This window comes from Verticillium nonalfalfae (genome assembly GCF_003724135.2).
Source record: "Verticillium nonalfalfae strain VnAa140/NRRL 66861 chromosome Unknown scaffold_43, whole genome shotgun sequence".
Classification (NCBI taxonomy): Eukaryota; Fungi; Ascomycota; class Sordariomycetes; order Glomerellales; family Plectosphaerellaceae; genus Verticillium; species Verticillium nonalfalfae.
Window position 1 is genome coordinate 148,467 of NW_021167268.1, and position 20,371 is coordinate 168,837.

The window sequence follows — 20,371 nt, forward strand, 5'->3', positions numbered from 1 at the left end:
CCCGAGATGAAAGAGCAAGATACAGCGGTTAAGTGTCCGAGTGACGACAGTCTCAAAATTGCGCACCTTCATGAGCAATCCTGTACAGTGAGCCTTCATGTCTTCCGCAGCAGAGTATGCCCACCACTTCTCGCAGAAGAATGTTCCGTTCGGCATCGCATCGTCGACAGCTCGCCAACGTCCTCGTGCGGCAACCAGGATCGGCAACACTGTTATCTGGCTAGAAGCGTTGTGCCAGGATGGTTTCTTCTCTGACATTGAGGGCCTCCCTGATGACACCTGGTCTCACGAAACACTGAACACCTTTGCCAACCTACCGAAATCCGTGCAAAGCAGCGTACGGCGGGAGCTTCAAGATGCATTTGAGAGGAACGGCATCGACGCGTTCCCTGTCTCGGCGACAGAGGACATTGGCGCAGTGACCATGCATCTTCCTGTGGCTATTGGGGACTTTGCGGGTAAGAACCCCTGTACCACAGGCCATACTCATTCACAAGTCGCAGAACAACGTTGACGGTAGCTGCAGACTTCTCGTGCTCCTTGGAGCATGTCAAGAACGCTGGCAGAATCATCATCAATGATGAGCGCCCACCCCCGGCATTTTTCAACTTCCCTATCGGTTACCAAGGGCGGGCAAGCTCAATTGTCGTCTCAGGAACAGAAATCGAGAGGCCCTGGGGCCAATTCAGGAACCCCAAGGCCATGGGTCCGGATACTCCCCGAAATGAGCCTTCCATCATTTTCGGGCCATCTCAAAAGATGGACTACGAGCTCGAGCTTGCTGCCATCATTGGCAAGCCACTGCCTATGAGGCAGCGACTGAATGCAGCCGACGCTGATGAACACATTTTTGGGTTCGTCATCCTCAATGACTGGAGTTGTAAGTGCAGTGTGATTACTGGGTAGGCGCGTTGAAGCCATAAGGACTGACATTTGAAGCCCGGGATATCCAAGGATTCGAGATGATGCCTCTCGGGCCCTTCAACGGCAAGAGTGTTGGCTCGACAATGTCACCATGGGTGGTGACACTTGATGCCCTCGAACCGTTCAGATCGAACGGACAACTTCAGCGTTCTGTGCCTCGATATCTTGAAGATACCGATAGGGCATCTTATAACATAATAATGAAGGCAGAAATCGTGGCTCGAGGCGACGCTACAACTGTTGGCACCTGCAGGGTGCAAGATCTCTACTGGAGCATGAGGCAAATGACGGCCCACGCAGTGAGCTCGGGCGCTTCGCTTCGCACGGGCGACGTGCTGGCAACAGGGACAGTCAGCGGACCCGGAGAGGGCGCCCTAGGCTGTTTATTAGAGGTTACAAGTGGAGGATCAGCGCCTGTGGTACTGAAGGATGGCAGCACGCGCGCGTTTCTGGAAGACGGAGACATGGTACGGATGACGGCTATGGCTGGAAATGGAGATGATGGCGTGGGCTTTGGCGAGTGCGTAGGCACGATCGTACCAAATCGCCCCTTTCCAGAGTAGCTTGCGACACTGGAATTTTGGAAAATGGCAATAATACGAATGCAAGCTACCATCACCTTCGAGTCGTCGTCTCTTGAACCTACCTACAAGACACCTTTCTATATGCCAGCACTGCAAATCAGTGAAAACGACATTTCACACCTCTGTTGACCGACCCATCTAAATATGATTCTAGGTCCACTAGGTATATCTTAGTGACACTATTCGGGGTCGGGTCTTCGGCTCCACGCGCATGAGTTTGTCCTTCGGAGAACCGTTTGAACAGCAACACAGCGCCCTCCCCCACATTCCGACTCCATATGTAGCCAAGGTTAGCGGCATTACAGCACACCGTCCAGTTCACAGACGCAGCATATATGCCATATCATATGATTTCTCGAATCGCGGCTTCGACATTGAAATCAAGCAGCTCGAGCATCAGACTCAAAAATTGCCCAATATGCCGAATCAAGTGAAAGACTTACACAAGGTCGACGAGACGTCATTCCCTTACATTTTCGAACAAAATGCCACCGTAACTCTCAAGGCCGGCGACGGTCTCGTACGCTGCAACATTTACCGCCCAAAGTCGGCAGGGCCAGTTCCAGTACTTGTCACCTACGGCCCTTACGGAAAAGATATTCCCTATAAAGAGTACTATCCCCTTGGATCCCAGGGTCCTAATTTTGTGAAACTGACCTTGAGCCAGCTTCCACCCGAAGTCCTTCGCCGAGGTCAATGAAGAACAAAAGTCAGAGCACTCAGCCTGGGAGACGCCAGACCCCGGCTACTGGACGCGCAACGGCTATGCCGTCGTTCGTGCCGACGAGCGTGGCCTCGGCCAGTCGACCGGCCTGCTGGACACCATGTCGCGAGGCACGAGCGAAGCCTTCTTTGACGTTGTTGAGTGGGCCGCTGATCAGTCGTGGTCAAACGGCAAAGTTGGACTCCTTGGTATCAGCTACTACGCTGGAAGCCAGTGGCGCGTGGCGGCACGCCGGCCCAAGGGCCTTGCGGCCATTGTGCCCTGGGAAGGCATGTCGGATTACTATCGCGACCGCTGCCGTCATGGCGGCATTCTGTCAAACGCCTTTATCAAGTTCTGGTGGAACCGCCAGGTCATCACGAACCAGTATGGTCGGCCAGGCCGCAGCGCAAGAAACTGGGGCCCGGACACCATTGAGGGTGATCTCGAAGAGGAGGAACTCGCCGCGAACAGGTGTGATCAGACAACAGACAACCGCGATAACAAATTCCGAGACGATCCTTACTACGCCTCGAAGGAGTACGACATGGGCGATATTGAGGTCCCTCTGTTATCGGTGGGCAACTGGGGCGGCATCTTGCTGCACCTCCGCGGCAACATTGAGGGATATCTCCATGCTGGGTCGAAACTCAAGTACTTGCGCATGATCACCGGCCGTCATGATCTTCCCTTCTACTACAAGGAAGAGATCGAGGTCCAACGAAGCTTTCTCGACGCTTTCCTCAAGGGAGAGGACCGCGTTGGCTGGTCTGAGCCGGGCAAGGTCTCACCTGTCACGCTGGTACTGCGCAAAGGCGATGCTGGCTTCAATGATGCTGAAAAGGAAAAGAGCTTCCCTCGTCGTGAGGAGCAAGCGTGGCCAATCGCACGTACAGAGTACATGCAGTTCCACCTGACGCCGGATCTCGGCTTAACGCCCGATGCAGTGCATGAGTCCCTAAGCGATAGGGCAAAACTGTCATATCGTGCCCTTGGGTCACTAGATGATCAGCAGGTCCTTCAGTTTGTAACACTGCCCTTTGAGGCGGAAACGGAAGTCACGGGTCACGTTACGGCTCATCTCAACGTCTCTGTTACTCCGGATCCATCTGGCCCAACACCAAGCGATATCGATCTTTTCGTGACCCTGCGCCACATAGGGCCGAATGGAAAGGAGATCTACTACACGGGCACCGCTGGCGACCCCGTGCCCCTGACCAAGGGCTGGTTGCGCGTCAGTCTGCGAAAGATCAACAAGGAGCACGCGAAGCACCGTGAATGGCTGCCTCACCGCGACTACACCAGCAAGGATGTTTTGCCTGTCATCCAGGGAGAAGTCTACACTGTTGATGTTGAGATCTGGCCAACCAATGTGGTTGTCGAGAAGGGAGGCAAACTCGTTTTTGAGGTTTCGTCCGGTGATACACAGGGATCTGGAATCTTCACGCATGACGACCCGTCTGACAGGTGAGTGGCTCGCGAGTTGCGTTCAAGTGAATCAATATTTGCTAATACGAGTTGAGCAGGTCACCCGAGAAGCTGCAGGGTACGAATCACGTCCATTTTGGGCCTGGATATCAGAACTACGTTACTTTGCCAATTATTCCCCAGAAATAGACTTCAATAGAATTTGATATAAGCGTGTTACTCTTTTTTTGCAACAGTATCTTCAAAGCTTTAGTTTCCTTTTGTTGAGCGAGACCAAAGATTCTTCAATGCACCTATGCGACTGAACACGCCTAAGATATTCGACAGCATCCTTCTGCCTGGAGAGACGTACAGTGTTGAATAGTCAAAATATGAAATGAACTTGAGAGAAAGCTTCTTACAATATATTACTATGAAAAATGCAAAAAACAGCAAACAAGATATATGCTACGTATAGTATCACGATTTATGCCACAGCCAGTGTCTGTGGCCAGCTCCCAAACGTAAACTGACTATTACACATGTTGGTAAGCTCCCAAGTCTCAGCCTTGAGCTCACCAAAACACCCCTCGTCATCCTCATCGCCTACAGCTCCAGCCACAAACATGGCAGCCATGAAATGGTCGTCTGTAGCGTGCGCGTCCCTGTACATGGGATGCTTCATTAGTCGCGTCATGGCTCTCCGTAGTCGGGGCCCAGAATTGTTCTTGACGACATCCTCCACGGCCTGTCGGAATTCGAGTGCCCACGGCTCGGGGGCGCGCGTCTGGGCGAAGTTGTCAGAGTAGCGCAACATGGGAGCCCAGTGGTTCCTGTAGAGGTTGTGAACAGCGCCGCCGGAGCCGATGATGAGGTAACCTTCCGCACGGAGGGGCCGCAGAGCTTCGCCGACGCGAACATGGTAGTGAGGGTCGAAGCGCGCGTTCATGGAGATCAGCGTTGTCGGTGGGCAGCCGTCAGGAAACATGCGAATGAGAATCAGATAAGTGTCGTGAATCCAGTCAAACTTTGGGTTACCACTGGCGTCGAATCCAGCCGCACGGAGGATGTTGACGCAGCGCTCAGATGTTTTGATGTCGGGCACAAGCTTGTAGTCCACGTACTTGGATGGGTGAACGTAGGCAACTGGTGATTTGGAAGGGTCCGGATTTGTGGCAACCTCGACCTTGTCTCCGAGAGCATCCCAGTGTGCACCCTGGAAATAATCAGTCAAGAGTCGCAATCAGTACATTTATGGGTGAACAAACCATCATGATGACGCCTTTGATTTTATTGGCAATAGCGGCATCGCCGGCGCGTTTCCAGTAGGTGGCAGCCTCGGATTCCTCGCCCAGCATCATGGTAGAGCCATGGGAGAAGAAGTGTACGGGTGTTAGTGGAGCTGATAGGCAACATTAGCACGTGCTTTTACATGACATTATACCAATGTGAATAGTTACTCATGATTGAAGATGACCAAATGACCAGGGTGGACAAATGACCAAAAACAGATGATTGGGATTTGATGCGTTGGACTTGAACACTTGAGTTTCTCACCGAGCGCATGCGGTCACTGAGTCTATGGATATGGTCTAGGAAGCGCAGTCTTGCCCACCAAAGGTCAGATCGGGATGTGGAGGGGACCAGCCAGCCGCCGGCCGGCCCGGAAGGCTGGGGTAACTGAGCCGAATGTGCGGGGGCGGGGCTTAGGTTAGATCCAAATACCGATCACGACCAGAGCAGGTCTTTCACGGGATTGGTGGCGAGCATGGTATCCCCCCATGTTCTCCGCGTGATGCCTCTCCTGATCTCAGGTTCCTTGATACTAGTGCGGAACACGCCTGGCATTAAACACAACGTCTTGTCGGCCCCTCTCTCCACCTCCCGGCACCTTCCGAGCAAAAGACTTGATCTTGAATACATGTAGGACATCTAGCAAATCAACATGCTGTGGCAGAGCCGGGTGCAAGCTGAGCACTTGAGAAGACTCGTTCTTCTTTCTCCAGTCGAGTTCTCCAGTCGAGCCAAGCTTCATTGGCCAATACTACGTACGCATTACAGAACTGAGTTCGTGGCCCAGGCCAATTTGCCTCACGATGGAGCAATCAGAAACCGTTTCACCTCTGAACATCGTCATTGTTGGAGCAGGTTGGTGAATTGTAAATTTCTAATCAAGATCCTCGCTAAATTTGCTGGCAGGCATTGGTGGGCTTACAGCAGCCCTGGGTCTGCGCCAGCAGGGTCACAAAGTGACGGTAAGACTGCGGTTGAGAGTTGCAGGATCATGGTGAAGCTGACTTTCAAACCAAGCTTCTAGAACGCTCAGGCTTGAATTCTGAAGTTGGCGCCGCGATTCATCTTGCCCCAAACTGCCATGGCATTCTCAAGCAATTCGGTGTGTTTCCTGAGAAGTTCGGGGCCAATCCAATCAGAGGTGTAGGTGTCCTCAGGCAACATCCCCAGGAGCCATGCCTTTATTGACCGTTCTGAAGATCGCGGACTATGATTTTATTGGCAATCAGAGGGTCCGCGTGGATCTCAGGAAACCCCTATCCATCTGGCAGCATGTACGTTCAAGACCACACCTGGTATCTTCTATGAAACATCCTGACAGTATGTACTCAAGTCTTGGATGCTCGCACATCGGGTCCGCCTCCACGAAGAGCTGAAAAAAGTGGCGACTTCAACTTCCCTGCCCGGTCGACCTGCCGAAATCCGCACTAACTGTTCCGTCGCCGATGTCGACCCCACGGCCGGTACCGTGACACTTGAGGACGGATCCGTCGTGTCAGGCGATCTTCTCATCGGTGCCGATGGTGTTAGCGTAAGGCCCATTTACATGCAGAAAACTGAGAGCTGCGGCTAACATGAGAATGATTTAACAGTCAGTCACTCGATCCATCGTCGCAGGCCCATCTCTCAAGCCTTTTGGTTCGGGAAAGAGCGCCTTCAGATTCATGATACCGCGATCAACACTCCAGGAAAATCCCGAAACGCGAGACCTGGTTGCCGAGGATGGCTATCTGACCATGTGGGTTGGCGATGACAGACGTCTTGTCATGTACCCAACCTTGAACAACACGGTCATGAACTTTGTTGGCATTCACCCTAGCGAGCTCACATCAGGGCAGGGCAAAGGTAACCATATTCCGCGCAAGATCCGCAACTCACACATTGCTGACTGTTGGCAGGATGGAGTCGTAGTGGCAGCAAGGAACGCCTGCTAGAAGTATACGGCGGTTTCGCTCCTGTTGTGCTGTCTATTCTACGGGAGGTGGAGGAATCGGAGCTGAAGGTCTGGACGCTGCTAGACATGGATCGTATTCCAACGTGGTTCAAGGGCAAGCTGGCGCTTCTCGGTGACGCAGCACATCCATTCTTGCCTCATCAAGGCCAAGGAGGTAAGTTTTATCGTTATTGAGTCAGCATGAAAGGTCGCTAATACATTACAGGTGCCATGGCCATCGAAGATGCGGCTGCACTTGCTGCCCTTCTCCCTTCAGGAACAACTGTCAATGAACTTCCTGAGAGGCTAGCTTTGTACGAAAAGATCAGAGATACCAGGGCCCACAAGATCCAAAGCTTCACGAGATCGGCCGGAGAGGATTTGACTGACGCCAATCGGAAGAATTTCAACAGTAAGACTGAACCTTGTGCTTCTGTGACCCCAAAAAGCACGCCACAATACAGCTTCGCTAACATCTAGAAACAGTGATGGAGTTTATCAACTACAACTTTGGCCACGATGAGTGGCACAACTCGAGGAGAGTCCTCCAAGAACACCTCTGGTCTCGCAATGGGCCGAGCTTCCAACGAGGGCCCGTTTCCTTCGGACCCATGCCGAGCCCGAGACAGCGCCACGATGGCACCCCTCAACCCCCTGGCGGCTCTACGACGGTTCATAACATTCGCTTCAGCACATCAGCTACGTATCTCAAGACGCTCTTCCCGACTCCGGCTTTTAGCTTCGTCAGCCCCGGTACGCTAGCTGAGGCCAGTCTTGTGACGCTCGAGTTTCGTGACTTGTCGTGGCTCGGGGGTCGCGGATATAATGTCTGCGGCTTCTTCATCCACGGCGTGCGGTACGAGAAGGAGCCGGGCAATAGCGTTATCGGTTCCTTCATGGTTGTCATGTTCGAGGGGGCTGCTGATCCTCTCGTGACGGGAAGAGAAGAACTCGGCGTGCCAAAGATCTTCTGCAACATTGATGTCGCCCAGAAGGAAAGAGGTGTGCTCGTAAAGTGTAGCTGGGATGGCAATATTTTTATCGAGATTGATCTCGGCGCAGGGCCTACGACGAACGGAGCCGCAACGAATGGTGTCGCAAAGCCCGAAGATCAAGATGCACAGACTCCGACAAACGGGGCTCAGCAGCCGGTTCAAGACGCAACGACTTGGTTCTGGTACCGTTGCGTGCCTTCAGTGGGCAAGAAGGGTGTTGCAGATGCCGAGTATCTCGTCACCCAGACGCATGAGCCAGCACCGGAGCCCAGCTCGCTCGATGCCCCGGCGAAGAAGACGTGGCATGAATCGACCATGAAATTTGATAGAGGAACATGGAAGACGCTACCTACGCTTCATCATGTAGCTTCGGCGCTGGCAGATATGCCCGTCTATGGAATCATTGCCAGCGACACTACGGAACGGGAGGGTATCGAAAGCTTTTCCACTGTATCTCGGTTCGATGAGAGCCATTAGCTCTGAAAAAGCCCTTTTATCTATTATACCTGTAAATATGAGCAAACTCCGGTCAGCCCTGTTGCATACAAGATGAATCCTAAAAGTAGTTGGATGATCGGAATAGATGGGATTGATTCATTGCTTCTCGTCAGCTATAGCTACCATCATGATGCTCAGAGGCATTTCACACCAGCTACAAATTCCATGCATGCAGCCACAAGAAAGATTGGCCCTCTAGATGACATTACCCTTCACCTGCTTCATGGTCCTCACATCCGTGTTCCTCCAAATGGCCACACCAACAACGGCAAGCACCCAGACCGCTGTACCTCCGGTCAACATCATGGACTGTGCATCGGCGTACGCCTTCTGAATGGCGATACGGGTTGGCGTTCCGACCGGGTACATGAGCTGCGCCTCGAGCATGGCGTAAATGTTGAAGAGTTCCGGCTGCGCCTCAACGGGGAGGTACTCAGCAAGCTTGACAGGGAAAACGTTCTGCCAAATGGTTCCGGCGACGGTGAGGCCCACGGCACCACCGACGGCCGAGAACATTGACAGGACGGCCATGACGACAGCGACGTTCTGGTGGTTCGACGCCGAGACGGCGGCGATCTGTGGCGTGATGAGCATGATGCCGCCGGCGGCCGACAAAAAGACCTGGGACATAATGATGAGGCCGAGGTTGGATGACTTTGCATCCCGGAAGTGGATCATGAGGCCCATGAAGAGCACATACACGGGAATGGCACCGTAGAGGGTAATGGCCTTGAAGCGTCCCGTGTACCGAATGGCCACGCCGGTGGCAATGGAGAACAGACTGCCGCCGAGACCGTAGATCTGGTAGACGTAGCTGGCCTTAGTCACGCTCAGGTCGTGGACAACCATGAGGTACGAGGTGAAGAAGCTGTTCCAGCAGAAGAAGCTGATGAACAGCGTGGTGCCGAGCACACATGCGCCGACCATGTTGCGGTCGAGAAGCAGTGAGTAAGGGATGAATGTGACGGGAGCCAGGAACTTTTCCCACAACGCGAAAAGCACGACGAGGAGCACGCCAAAGACCAACAGGCAAATGATGAGAGGCGAGCGCCATTGCAGGGGCTGGAAGCCGTAGAGGTTGAAAGACAGCAGGAACATGGACAAGCCGACCGTAAGCAGGAGAAGGCCGACAGCGTCGAATTCGCGTGCATAATAAAGAACGGATGCAATAGGCGAACGCTTCTCCTTCTCCGAAACGATGACTCCCTGCTTCTTAGCCTTGGAGAGGTTGACGAGCAGCAGGGCAAGCAGGGGCGCGCAGATGATGGGCACGATGATGGAGAACATGCCATAGGCCCAGCGCCAGCCAGGACCATTGAGGAAGCCTTCCGAGATGGGGCCTCCCAGCCAGATGGTTATAATATTGGGTGATGCCGTCAGGGCCGTCATGAGCGCACGGTTGCGCAGGGACGAGGTATCGGCGACGATGATGTTGACGGTGTAGAGTAGCGAGTTGGTTCCGACGGTCCAGAAAACCTGTGCCGCCGCGTACATCTCGACGCTGTTGGTTGCTGCCATCATGATGAGGCCAATTGTTGTGATGACGAGCGAAACGGCGTAGCCTTGCGGGCGGCCAAAGACGTCAAGGACCTTGGCAATCGTGAGGATGCAGACTCCTCCTGCCACCGTGCTGATGATTCCAACGGTCGGTGTCAGCGAGTGAAGTTGGAAGGCCGAGGTGACGAAGGGTGTCAGTGATGCCGATGACATTTGCTGCATCAGCATGACAAAGTACACGATCCAGATCAAGACATAGGCGATGATCAAAGTCGTCTTGGACCAGACCGTGGCGATGGCTTCGACATTGCGAACACCAGCTTGAGCCTCCTTGTCGATGGTCTCTTCTTGCTGCTGCGAGGAATCGCGATCGTGCTCTAGATCTCGAATCTTCGCCTCTTGCTCCTTACTGCCAACGTGCAATGGCACGTCGGGGTGTCGAGGTTCTGCCATGACTGTGGAAGGCGAGAGAAAACAAAAAAGCGTAGCGTTGCTTGTGAATAAAAGGCAATAGGCAAGATGGAAGGATCGTCAATAGAAAGTCAAAGTCACTGGAAAGAGATATATTTTCCTGCCACGAGGCGCACCTGCTTTTGATAGCCCATCTAAGTAAGGGATGTAGCCAAGGGTATCGCAAATAATCTTGCTCAGCTGTTGGTCCGGCTTATCGTGTGGTGGAAACCAAGTGATCAATGTGGCAAGGACCTTTGCTTCTTTTCCACAATTTGAGAAAGTTATCGGCACATCCACCTACATCAGTGTCCCACGCCGAAGAAACAGACCCTTCGCCGTTGTATCGCAAGGGGGGAGGGGTGTAAGTGTCAAAGCTGTGAAGCCTGACCTTCTTTCAAGCACTTCCACTGCGAGTTGATCAGCGCAGCCAATGATAACTAGCTCGATTCACCTCAAAAAAGCCAGGGTCTCGATGCCGCAACAGGATAGCGTGTTGTTTGGGATGGCGACTGAGAAACAGGACAGGGATCACAGTTAAGCGAGAAGGGTCCCCATTATGAATATGCGCAAGTTTATTCCTAACCCGCTCACACACCCGCCTCAACGGGCGACGGTCTATTGGTCTAGATCCACGGCCCGCATGATCCTCCCGAGCCAAGTCTGCTTCGCAACTATAGCGGCGTGGATAAGCGGCACCTGAGGATTGTCCATGCCATCAAACAAGTGGAACGCGCCCGGCCAGATGTGCAACTCACAGGTTGATCCGCAACGCCACATGTTCATGGCGTAGAGGACGGCTGGGTCACGGAACACCTCGCATTCAGCGGCGTCGATATAGGTCGGCGGGAGGTTCGCCAAGTCGACGGCGCGGGACGGCGCCTGATACGGCGTCACTCTGTCGGTGGCCCGATCATCACCGAGCGCATGCGTCCACGCCATCCGGTTCGACACGCCAGACCAGGGACTGCCGTATTCGAATTGTTGGTCCGACACGCTGGCGCAGCGGTCGTCGAGCATGGGCGATAGCAACATCTGCGCCTTGACAGGAGTCGCTAGGGACTTCCTATCGCGGGCCATGAGGCAGATGGCTGCCGCGAGGGCCGCGCCACCAGACACACCCAGCACGACTATGCCGGCCGCGTCGAGGCCCAGGCTGGTTGCGTGCTGAGACAACCACACGAGCCCTGCATGGCAGTCTTCTGCAGGCCCAGGGGCGCGGGTCTCTGGGGCAAGTCGATACTCAACGGACGCAAAAGCGCACTCGACATCCTTGAGGAGACCCAAGAGTTCGGTCACGGCGCTGAAACGGTCGCCAGCGACCATGCCGCCGCCGTGAATATGGTACACGACCGGCAGATTGGATGAAGTTGGTTGTTTGGGTCTGAAGATGGATAAAATCACATCATTTCCATCGGGACCTAGGACGTGATGTTCGATGTGCTCCAAGTGCGGTGCGCTCTGCACAACTGTGTCTGCATTGTATACAAATGCTGTCGCTTCGTTTTCTTCACTGCTGACAGTTGTCCCTCTCATCAAGTCGAGATCTAGCTCCTCGGGAAGGAGAAAGAGGTCAACGAGGGACGCAAGGGTCGGATCGATTATTGGACGGGGACCTTTGATCCTGTCATCAAGCTGTGCAGCTTGTGAGTAAGGGAACGGATACGTCTTTGATGACGGCTGAGCCATGCTTGACCCGATTTGCTTGTGTCACTGGTGCAGGAAGGGTGTGTGTGATCTTGGTGCTCAGGTGTTGGTTGGTTGCCAAGTCGAAGGAGCAACAGGGATGTTTCACGAGAAGGACCAGGATGCTTGGTGTTCATTCCTTCGATTCGTCTGCCTCACCGAGAATTCATTGGAAAAAGTGAGTGAAGAGGCTAGTGCTAAGTAGAGTTGTGTTGCGGTCTTTTGAGCAAGTTTCTGGCGATCTCTCTCGCGTTGGGGGGACCCTGGCCTCGCTCATGCAGTCGTGATGCAGGCTGACCCCGTCAATGTCCGCTCGGATCGAGTATACCAATCTCAGCGTGGATTGCACAACTATTGGATCTGGTTCTGCCAATCTATTTCCACGTGCAGACTGCGCGATCCAAATGAGACAACCACCACTACCTACATCTTGGCTCTCCTGCAGGAGAGGCTCTTTTCGCTTGACACTGACCCGACCTGGTGGAAGCCCATCACGGTGTGTCGAGTAGCTGGATTATCATATGGGTCACAAAGAAAAGCTTATTCTGGAGATATTTGTCTTCGATGTTTGTAATCAAGCCTTTCCGAAAAAGCCGCGAACCCCCTCGCGCAACTTGTCAATGACATCTTGTCCTACAACACCCTCCTGCCAGCTGAACCCCACTGACAGTGAGCCATCTCCGCCGGTGGCGATGCTGACTGTGATGGCAGCACCCGAGGCGACGGCGCTCCGGCTGAGCAGAACTCGACCAATCTCCCATGTGCTTTCGGCGTTTTCGGGAACAGATCCGCTGACAGGAACAAGCAGTCCGACATTGGTCACTTCGAGCGCCGCATCCCTGGGCTGACCAAGAAGGGAATTGAAAATGACAGACACGTCCTCAATACCCTTGAAAGGCGCAACGGCGGTGTAGGGCTCACCGGTCGGGGAGACGTTGGCGAGATAGTCGGCTATGCCTGCTGACACGGCTTGTGCCGCATCCCACTCGACTGCCGAGTCGGGGCGGCCGCCGGGCCGCGCAATCTGTACCTTCGTGGCGTCGAAATAGGTCCCAATGGCGCCATTTGCTTCCCCTCGGGGAAGGCTGAGCCATGGACGCAGGCTGACCGGTATAATGCAAGTGATGGCCTCGCTCGTGGGGGGCAGGATCCCGAAGAGAGACGTGGCGATGATGGAAGTCAGACCCGATGTCACCGAAACGCTCTTGTCCTTGCAAACGCGGAAAAAAGCCTGCGACGTGCTCGGTGAGAAGTGGAGAGATGACCAGCGTGACTCGCAGGGGGCATGAATGGGGCCGCCTGTCCACTGCTTGAGCCCTGGTGCGGGAGGCGCGGAGGGAGTAGGATTGATGGGCAAAGGATGTAGCTCTTCCAGTGGCGGTAAGATTGAGATGTCTTCACCTGGCACGACGGTTCCTTCGCCTTCTGTTCCGGCCTCGTCAGTAGCGGACAAAGAAGCGGTCTCGAGAGCCGCACGGAAAGCGTTGTGGAACACCATTCCGGAGACGCCGTCGCCAATAGCATGGTGGTAGATGAAAGAGGCTGTGAACTCCTTCGACGGCCCTGGGGTTTCCAGAATGATCAGTCTCCAAAAGGGTAAGCTGCCATAGTCTGCCTTGAAGCTGGTGTTGTGCTGTTTTTCCAGGATAGTGTCCAGCTCCTCATCACTTCCATCCGCGGAAGCGGCCGCAAGCGGCTTGGTTCGCTTCAGAAAGATGATGCTTCGTGTCAGATCGATGCTGGGAAGAGATGCGAAGTAGGTATCAACAGCATCCTCATTGACGGGAAGTGCGAACAAGATGCGATTCTTCTGTATCACATCTCGCGTCGCAGCGAAGATGACGCGGCGAAGATCGAAAGCCGCCGCGTGAGATCCTGACGGTTTGTAATGGGCCGATAAGCCGACATTATTGAAAAATCCCAAGTGATGACAGGCTGCTGAGACTTGCTCGAGTTTGCCTTCGTGCAAGTAGTACTGTCAGCCATCTACAGACAAGACTTGAACCCGACAGAGAATAACGGTGTTGGTAGTTACCCAGGGGACGCAATTTTGCGAGAAGAAGAGGATTCGACATCCTTCTGACGCCAGATTACAGACTGAAAACGAGATTGGAGGTTGAATTATCTCGAGAATGTGTGAGTATTGACTGATCTAGTCACGGCTCTGAAAAAGGAAGGCCAGTTTACTTTGCAATACTCATTACGACTCAGCCTTCTATCACGAAGTGACCCGGAATAAGAACAAGTAAATAAGCTCGCAGTGGGGACGATATCCAGGGTATGTTCTTCATCCAAAACGGCAGGTCGGTGATCCTGGCACGTACATGGGCGCACCGGATCACACCGCAAGACCAAGCACATGCATGACCCCCAAAGTGTCGTCAGCCTCGCCTTCTCTCGAACCACCCCCCTCCTGATTCTCCACGAGCCCGGGTGCACAGCCAGGTCGCCAACCTTCCTAGGCTCAGTCAGATCGTCCTGGGCGTGAAATCGCCTCGAACATGCTCAAGGCTCGGAGAGGACCGCGGTCCAAACCCTGTGGGGCTAGCGGACACTTGCGCATGTTGAGTACGCACGTTGAGTAAGTAAGCGCAGGTTCGGCACCCATCCTGAAGGCGTCGAGGCATCACAAGAGAAGCGCACCATGAGCATCCTTCAGTTCGCCCCCTGTCTTTTTGTCCTCGTCGACAAGGCTTTCGGTGGCGCCCCTACCATCAGCACAGCGCTCGTTAGAGCTGTTAATTGCGTTTTAAGTAGACAGGCCTTTGGCTCTCTCCCGTACCCTTTCTCTGCAGCGTGCCTTCCTCGTCTCGCATTCTCAGAAACTTTCATACCCAACAAGATTCCCTCCGCCTCATGACTTTCTCTGAGGTATCTTGCCCTATCCTGCGGTGAGAAAGGTTATCTGTGTCCTCACTAGGGTCCATCGCGGTGCCTCTCAACTTGCAACCTAGCCCCAGCTTTTCTGCTCGACCGTCCATCATCCTGCCACCAACAGCACGTTGACATTGCATCGCCGCCAATCGATACTGCATTTCAACCCAGACAGTCATTTCTTGTGTCGGTCCTTCAATCAAAGTTACGCAGGGACCCATACACCCCCCACCGCCCACATGGCAGCGATCCGAACGCCTAATGCCGCTGCTCACGGCCCCCTCTCCTGCCTGGACGGTGCCGTGTCTTCAGCAAACACCCTGTTTGCTGACCAGGAACATCATGTCAAGGATATATCTCGACTAATCCTGGATATCATTTTTGAGCACGCGCTTAACAAATTCGACAACACGCAGGAGTTGCTGGAGAAGCGTGAGATCAACTTCTTGTCGGTCATTGCCCGATTCGTCGCGGCACAGCAGCCAGTCAAGACATGTCTTCCTGCATTCCCGTTCAAATCAGCCAATAAGGTATATAAAGTACTCGGTAATCTGCCTGATAAGGCTGAAGAATTGGCTCTCGGCCGGTTGAATTCCATGTGCGTCCAAATTCGGAACGTGTATTCACCCGGCGCCAGCGTCACCATCATCTCAGACGGCATCACATACAACGGTAATCACGATTCGTCCGTGATTGATCGATACCATCAGCTAAATTTTGCTGCAGATCTGCTATGTATCTCGGATCAAGATACTTGGGCCTATGGACAGGCTCTGCGAAAAATGTCCATCCAGAAAAGATTTGACAATGTCGACTTCTGCCGGATCGGTGATTTGCTCGATTCCCCGATGCCTAAGGACATGAGGGACATCGTCTACATTGCCAACTGCACCAACTTCCGTCGCATGCTCCTTAATGAGCACGGCAGGGAAGATCTCAACATTGACGATGAGATTGCCTCAAATCCAGACACCAAGCTCACATATCTCGGATACAAGAGATTCCTAGAGTCGGATCTGAAACACATCTTTCCACGTGGAACCGAGCGAACTTCAAACAGTTACAAGAGAGACTGCAAATACTTGGCAAAGCAGATGCTGATACGAGGATATGTATGTTCTGTCCTCCACCCCCCCCCCCCCCCCCCCGTCGCCTCGTGCGCCTGTAATTGCGATGACTTACTTTCGTGTAGGCTTTTGCTGGAGCTGTCAAAAACAAGTTCCCGAATCATCTCCGTCTTTCCATTCACGAATCTGTTGCAGGGGACAAGATTTCCATCAGCCTCCTCAGCACAAAAACCGGTTTCACGACCCCATGGCACTGCACCGTTGCTCAGCTAGCAGACGGCCAGTGGGTCAGCGCTCCCATGGGCGAGTTTAGCAAGGACAAGCGGTTGAAGGTAGTCTATGAGGACGGCCGCCCGAGTCACTTTGAAGAACAACCGCCAGAGAAGGGCTCCGAGGGCATCACCGAGGCCACAGCCGACTACCTCCGACAAGCCAGGCCACTGAGCGTCCACGAGTACCTAAGTGGCGCTTCAACGCCTTCCACAATCGCCTCCTCGGACTCTGCCTCTGTCAAGCGATCATCTTTCTTCTCGCAATCAGAACTTTCAGAAGGCAATACCCAGGCGACGCCTGCAACAAACTCACCTCCAAGTCTCGCTTCGAGTCCAGTAGAGAAGCCAAGTAGCGTTTCGCTGTCGCAGGAGCCTGATCGTGATGACACGCCTTATGGCAGACGACTGATTCCGCAGATTATGGACAGCCTTGCCGTCGTCGAGCCTGAGCGTGTTGTGTTCTCCCTAACAAAGCTTTCTGCCGAGTCTCTTGAATTCCGTGATATTTCCGCCCAACTTTTCACTCAAGCCGTTGACAAGTTGGCGTGGTGGCTTCACGCACAGGTTGGAGATACTGAGCAGATTCAGCCTGTGGGTTACATTGGACCGCGTAAGTTTATGATATCCCATCTCTGGACGCAATTTGAAACTGACGTGTTTGATTAGACGACCTGAGACACGTTCTCCTGACTTACGCCTGTGTCAAGACCAACTATACAGTAAGTGACAGGTTTCTAGGCTAATTTTGGAGAGCCATCGACACGTCAGAAAGAAGCTGACGCCTATTCTCTGACAGGCACTCTTCCTATCTCCTAAGAACAATACAGAGGGAGCTTTGGCAGTCCTCGAGGCTACAAAGTGTAACATCTGGGCTTCCGCTGGAGATGCGGCCACTATCCCTCTCGTTAAGGACGTGCTCCAACAGCGACCAATGAAGATCCTACAACTCCCACTGCTCGATGACCTACTCAGCACAACACCTACTGAACCATTTCCCTACACCAAGACCTTTGAAGAAGCTAAGAACGATCCATTCTGTTTTCTGCATACTTCTGGAACAACCGGAGTCCCCAAGCCTATCCCATGGTCGCATAGTCTCGTTGGCACAATGGACGCTGTGCGGCTGCTGCCGCCAGTAGACGAACCCGATTTTGACCTCGCTCCCTGGACATCCAACTGGAAGTCGGGTGACAGGATCTACTCGTCATTCCCCATGAGCCACGGAGCAGGGGTCATAATGGACATCATGATGCCCGCCCTCTTCAACCTACACTGTGTCTTGGGTCCTGTGGGCGTGCTCCCCAATATCAACCTCGTGGAAAAGTTAGCCGAGACTGCAAGCATTGACATTTGGAGCATGGTGCCATCTCTCGTCGACGAGCTGGGCGAGACACCCGAAGTATTGGCAAAATTCCAGCCGTCCAAGTTCATCTGCGCGTCCGGAGGTCCCGTCAGCCCCGTCAGCGCAGGAAAGGTCAATGAAGTGATCAGAGTGCTGAACCTTACGGGCACGACTGAAGGCCTATTCATCGGCAACCTCGTGACGGAGAGGGAAGACTGGTTCTGGTTCTGCTTCCATCCGTCTTCAGGCTTCGAGTTCAAACAGATCGACGACGACACCTATGAGCACTGGGTTCATCGGAACGATTCCTGGCCCCTTATGCAAGGCATCTTCCATACGTTCCCAGACAAGGATTCGATCAACTTCAAGGACTTGTACAGAAGACATACGAGCAAGCCAAATCTTTGGGCCTTCAAAGGACGGAGCGATGACCTCGTTGTGCTGTCCAACGGTTACAAGATTTCGCCTCTGGAAACTGAGGCTTTCGTTACTACACATCCTGCCATCAACGGATGTCTTGTTTTCGGAACGGCAAAGCCTCAGGCTGGTCTACTTATCGAACTCAAGGACCCGTCGCACAAGCCCGATTCGCTACTCGATAGCATCTGGGAAACAGTCAAGAAGGCAAACTCCATGTCGCTTCACAAAAACCAGCTGCACAAGGACTTCGTGACCTTTTCCGACCCTGGCAAACCCTTCATTCGCACCGACAAGGGCACGATCAAGAGACCTGCCACCCTTGCTTTGTATAGCGACTACATCGAACGATTCTACAGCTCACGCAGTGAAGATGTTGAGGTGAACATCCACGTTGACTTAGCCTCGATTGATTCCGTCCAGGACTGTCTCCGTGGGATTTTGGCTTCATCTCTACCTGAAGGCAGCGAGGTCCCCCCTGAAACGGATCTGTTTGCTCTCGGCCTGGACTCTCTGGGTGTCTTCGCAGCGGTCAAGACCATTCGTGCAGCTACAGGGCTCGGAGAGAAGATTGCTCCCCGCCACGTGTATGCCAACCCTACGATTAAGGGCCTCTCAGAGACCGTATTGAAGCTGTCAGAGGAGAAGAGGGCCAAGGAGAAGGCTTCAGAGCAGGCACATGTCAACCAGGACAACGTCAAGCTGAACAACTTGATCGCTCAGCATAAGGCACGACAAACCTTTGGCCTTAACGCCTTTGATTATGTCAACCCCAACCATGGCATGGGTCTCATGTTCTATTTCCCGCTTCGTGAGGGGGCCGACTTTGAGCAAGTCTTCCAGAATCTCCAAGCGGGCCTCAACCGCACTTTTGACATGATTCCCGGCCTCAGTGGGAAGATGATGCACTGCTCAGAGCAGGTGATCGGCTACACAAAGGGAGACCTCTGCGTCACGATGCCCCCCCTTTCGAAGGCAACGTCGGTCCACAATCGTCTCGTTTACAAGGACCTCTCTGGAGTTCTTCCGTCTTACAAGAAAATGCGAGAGGCAGGCTTTGCCCCGTCACTCTGTCGAGATGACGTTGTCCTCAGGGACGATCCGTTTCCGAAGTTTCCCGCCAACATTTTCGTTGGTCAGGCGAACTTCGTGACGGGCGGTTGCATTCTGGCAGTCGACCTAAATCACTGCTGTCTCGACGGCCTCGGTGTCATGGTCGCCATCAAGGCTTGGGCCGAGAACTGTAGATTTCTTCAGGGCGACGAATCTGCAACATGCGAATGGTTTGATCCTGAGAGCTTCAACCACAGCCTGCCAGAGATCATTCACGAGCAAGAAGGCTGGGTCCGTCCTCTAGAGGAAATTGACCCCGGAACCTGGAATTTCCTGCCTTTCTTCCCGCCAGAGGCCGATAGTAACACTCCAGCTCCTGTCAGTAGGACAGAGTGGACTCTGCCACCCAGGCCGGAATTCCCGCTGCACAACGTCTGGCCTTTGCCACGCGCCGAGAGATGCCTTAAGACGACACTATTCGTCATCACGCCCGAGAAGCTCAACAGCATGAAGCAAGAGGTCCTTGCCGATCCCGCGGCCAAGGGTGTTATCACATCCATCAGCGACATTGTGCAAGCCTTCTTCTGGCGTGCCGCCATCAGGGCGCGATACCGCGTAGCCAAGGAGATCCGCAAGGAGTCCTTCTCGGACAATGACCTGTCAATCCTTGAGCTGCCAACAGACGGCCGCCCATTCTTCTCGTCAATGTTGCCGTCAACCTACATGGGCAGCCTCCTTGTGCTCAGCCGATCGACAATGCCCGTCGAGACGCTTTGCGCGCCCGAGACGAGCGTCGGTCAGGTGGCGTATCTTCTGCGCCAGGCCGCCGCGCGCATCACGCCCTCGGTCGTCCATGATGCGCTGACAATCCTGCAATCGCTGCCGGATCACAGCAGATTCTCGACGGCGAACATGGGCCTTGAGCACATGAACGCCATGATTTCCAACATGATGCTTTTCCCCGCTAGCGAAATTAACTTTGGTGACGCCTTCTTCGGAAACGAGGGCTCGCCCGAGTCGATGAGGCCGCTGATTGAGCGCGGCAATGGGCGCTTCCGGTTCCTGGTCGTCTTCCCGCTGCGCAAGGACGGTGGCGTAGAGCTTGTTTTGGGGACGCACCCGGAGGAGCTGGACATGTTCATGACGGATGACGATTTCACGAAGTACGCCGAGCTTGTAGATACCTGTTGCTAGATGTTTTCCTTATGCACGAAGGCGCGTTTCCTATCATTTAGTTCAGGCAAGGAATTGCAATGACATATCTTTATCGCTTTGACGCAGCATCTTATTCTTTCCATGATAAACCATCGCATATGCGACAGACAGGCAGGCAAGTGTTTAGTACTGATGTGCCTCCCGTGCGCGTATCGAATCAC

At 53.7% G+C, this 20,371-nt stretch overlaps 8 protein-coding genes across 8 annotated transcripts; 4 read left to right on the forward strand and 4 right to left on the reverse strand.

The window, feature by feature from the left end:
- Nucleotides 1-97: 97 nt before the first annotated feature.
- Nucleotides 98-1,302, forward strand: D7B24_006291 (uncharacterized protein; the record flags this gene model as incomplete). Its single annotated transcript, XM_028640424.1, has 4 exons — nt 98-458; nt 527-880; nt 940-1,223; nt 1,276-1,302. The coding sequence occupies 4 exons, from the start codon at nt 98-100 to the stop codon at nt 1,300-1,302; spliced, it is 1,026 nt and encodes a 341-aa protein (XP_028495411.1).
- A 624-nt stretch (nt 1,303-1,926) lies between these two features.
- Nucleotides 1,927-3,828, forward strand: D7B24_006292 (uncharacterized protein; the record flags this gene model as incomplete). Its single annotated transcript, XM_028640425.1, has 3 exons — nt 1,927-2,120; nt 2,176-3,678; nt 3,738-3,828. The coding sequence occupies 3 exons, from the start codon at nt 1,927-1,929 to the stop codon at nt 3,826-3,828; spliced, it is 1,788 nt and encodes a 595-aa protein (XP_028495412.1).
- Nucleotides 3,829-4,105: 277 nt separating this feature from the next.
- On the reverse strand, nt 4,106-4,979 carry D7B24_006293 (uncharacterized protein; the record flags this gene model as incomplete). The annotated part of the gene is made up of 2 exons (XM_028640426.1): nt 4,106-4,834; nt 4,887-4,979. 2 exons carry the CDS (start codon nt 4,977-4,979, stop codon nt 4,106-4,108), a joined length of 822 nt encoding a protein of 273 aa, XP_028495413.1.
- A 735-nt stretch (nt 4,980-5,714) lies between these two features.
- Nucleotides 5,715-8,316, forward strand: D7B24_006294 (uncharacterized protein; the record flags this gene model as incomplete). The annotated part of the gene is made up of 9 exons (XM_028640427.1): nt 5,715-5,766; nt 5,818-5,873; nt 5,929-6,054; nt 6,111-6,185; nt 6,245-6,442; nt 6,504-6,756; nt 6,810-7,019; nt 7,071-7,256; nt 7,331-8,316. The coding sequence occupies 9 exons, from the start codon at nt 5,715-5,717 to the stop codon at nt 8,314-8,316; spliced, it is 2,142 nt and encodes a 713-aa protein (XP_028495414.1).
- A 216-nt stretch (nt 8,317-8,532) lies between these two features.
- D7B24_006295 (uncharacterized protein) lies at nt 8,533-10,287 on the reverse strand (the record flags this gene model as incomplete). Its single annotated transcript, XM_028640428.1, has 1 exon — nt 8,533-10,287. The coding sequence occupies one exon, from the start codon at nt 10,285-10,287 to the stop codon at nt 8,533-8,535; it is 1,755 nt and encodes a 584-aa protein (XP_028495415.1).
- A 615-nt stretch (nt 10,288-10,902) lies between these two features.
- On the reverse strand, nt 10,903-11,973 carry D7B24_006296 (uncharacterized protein; the record flags this gene model as incomplete). Its single annotated transcript, XM_028640429.1, has 1 exon — nt 10,903-11,973. The coding sequence occupies one exon, from the start codon at nt 11,971-11,973 to the stop codon at nt 10,903-10,905; it is 1,071 nt and encodes a 356-aa protein (XP_028495416.1).
- A 571-nt stretch (nt 11,974-12,544) lies between these two features.
- On the reverse strand, nt 12,545-14,045 carry D7B24_006297 (uncharacterized protein; the record flags this gene model as incomplete). The annotated part of the gene is made up of 2 exons (XM_028640430.1): nt 12,545-13,929; nt 14,006-14,045. 2 exons carry the CDS (start codon nt 14,043-14,045, stop codon nt 12,545-12,547), a joined length of 1,425 nt encoding a protein of 474 aa, XP_028495417.1.
- A 1,038-nt stretch (nt 14,046-15,083) lies between these two features.
- Nucleotides 15,084-20,189, forward strand: D7B24_006298 (putative NRPS-like protein biosynthetic cluster; the record flags this gene model as incomplete). The annotated part of the gene is made up of 6 exons (XM_028640431.1): nt 15,084-15,516; nt 15,571-15,853; nt 15,905-15,956; nt 16,037-16,793; nt 16,850-16,902; nt 16,980-20,189. The coding sequence occupies 6 exons, from the start codon at nt 15,084-15,086 to the stop codon at nt 20,187-20,189; spliced, it is 4,788 nt and encodes a 1,595-aa protein (XP_028495418.1).
- Between the last annotated feature and the right edge of the window lie 182 nt (nt 20,190-20,371).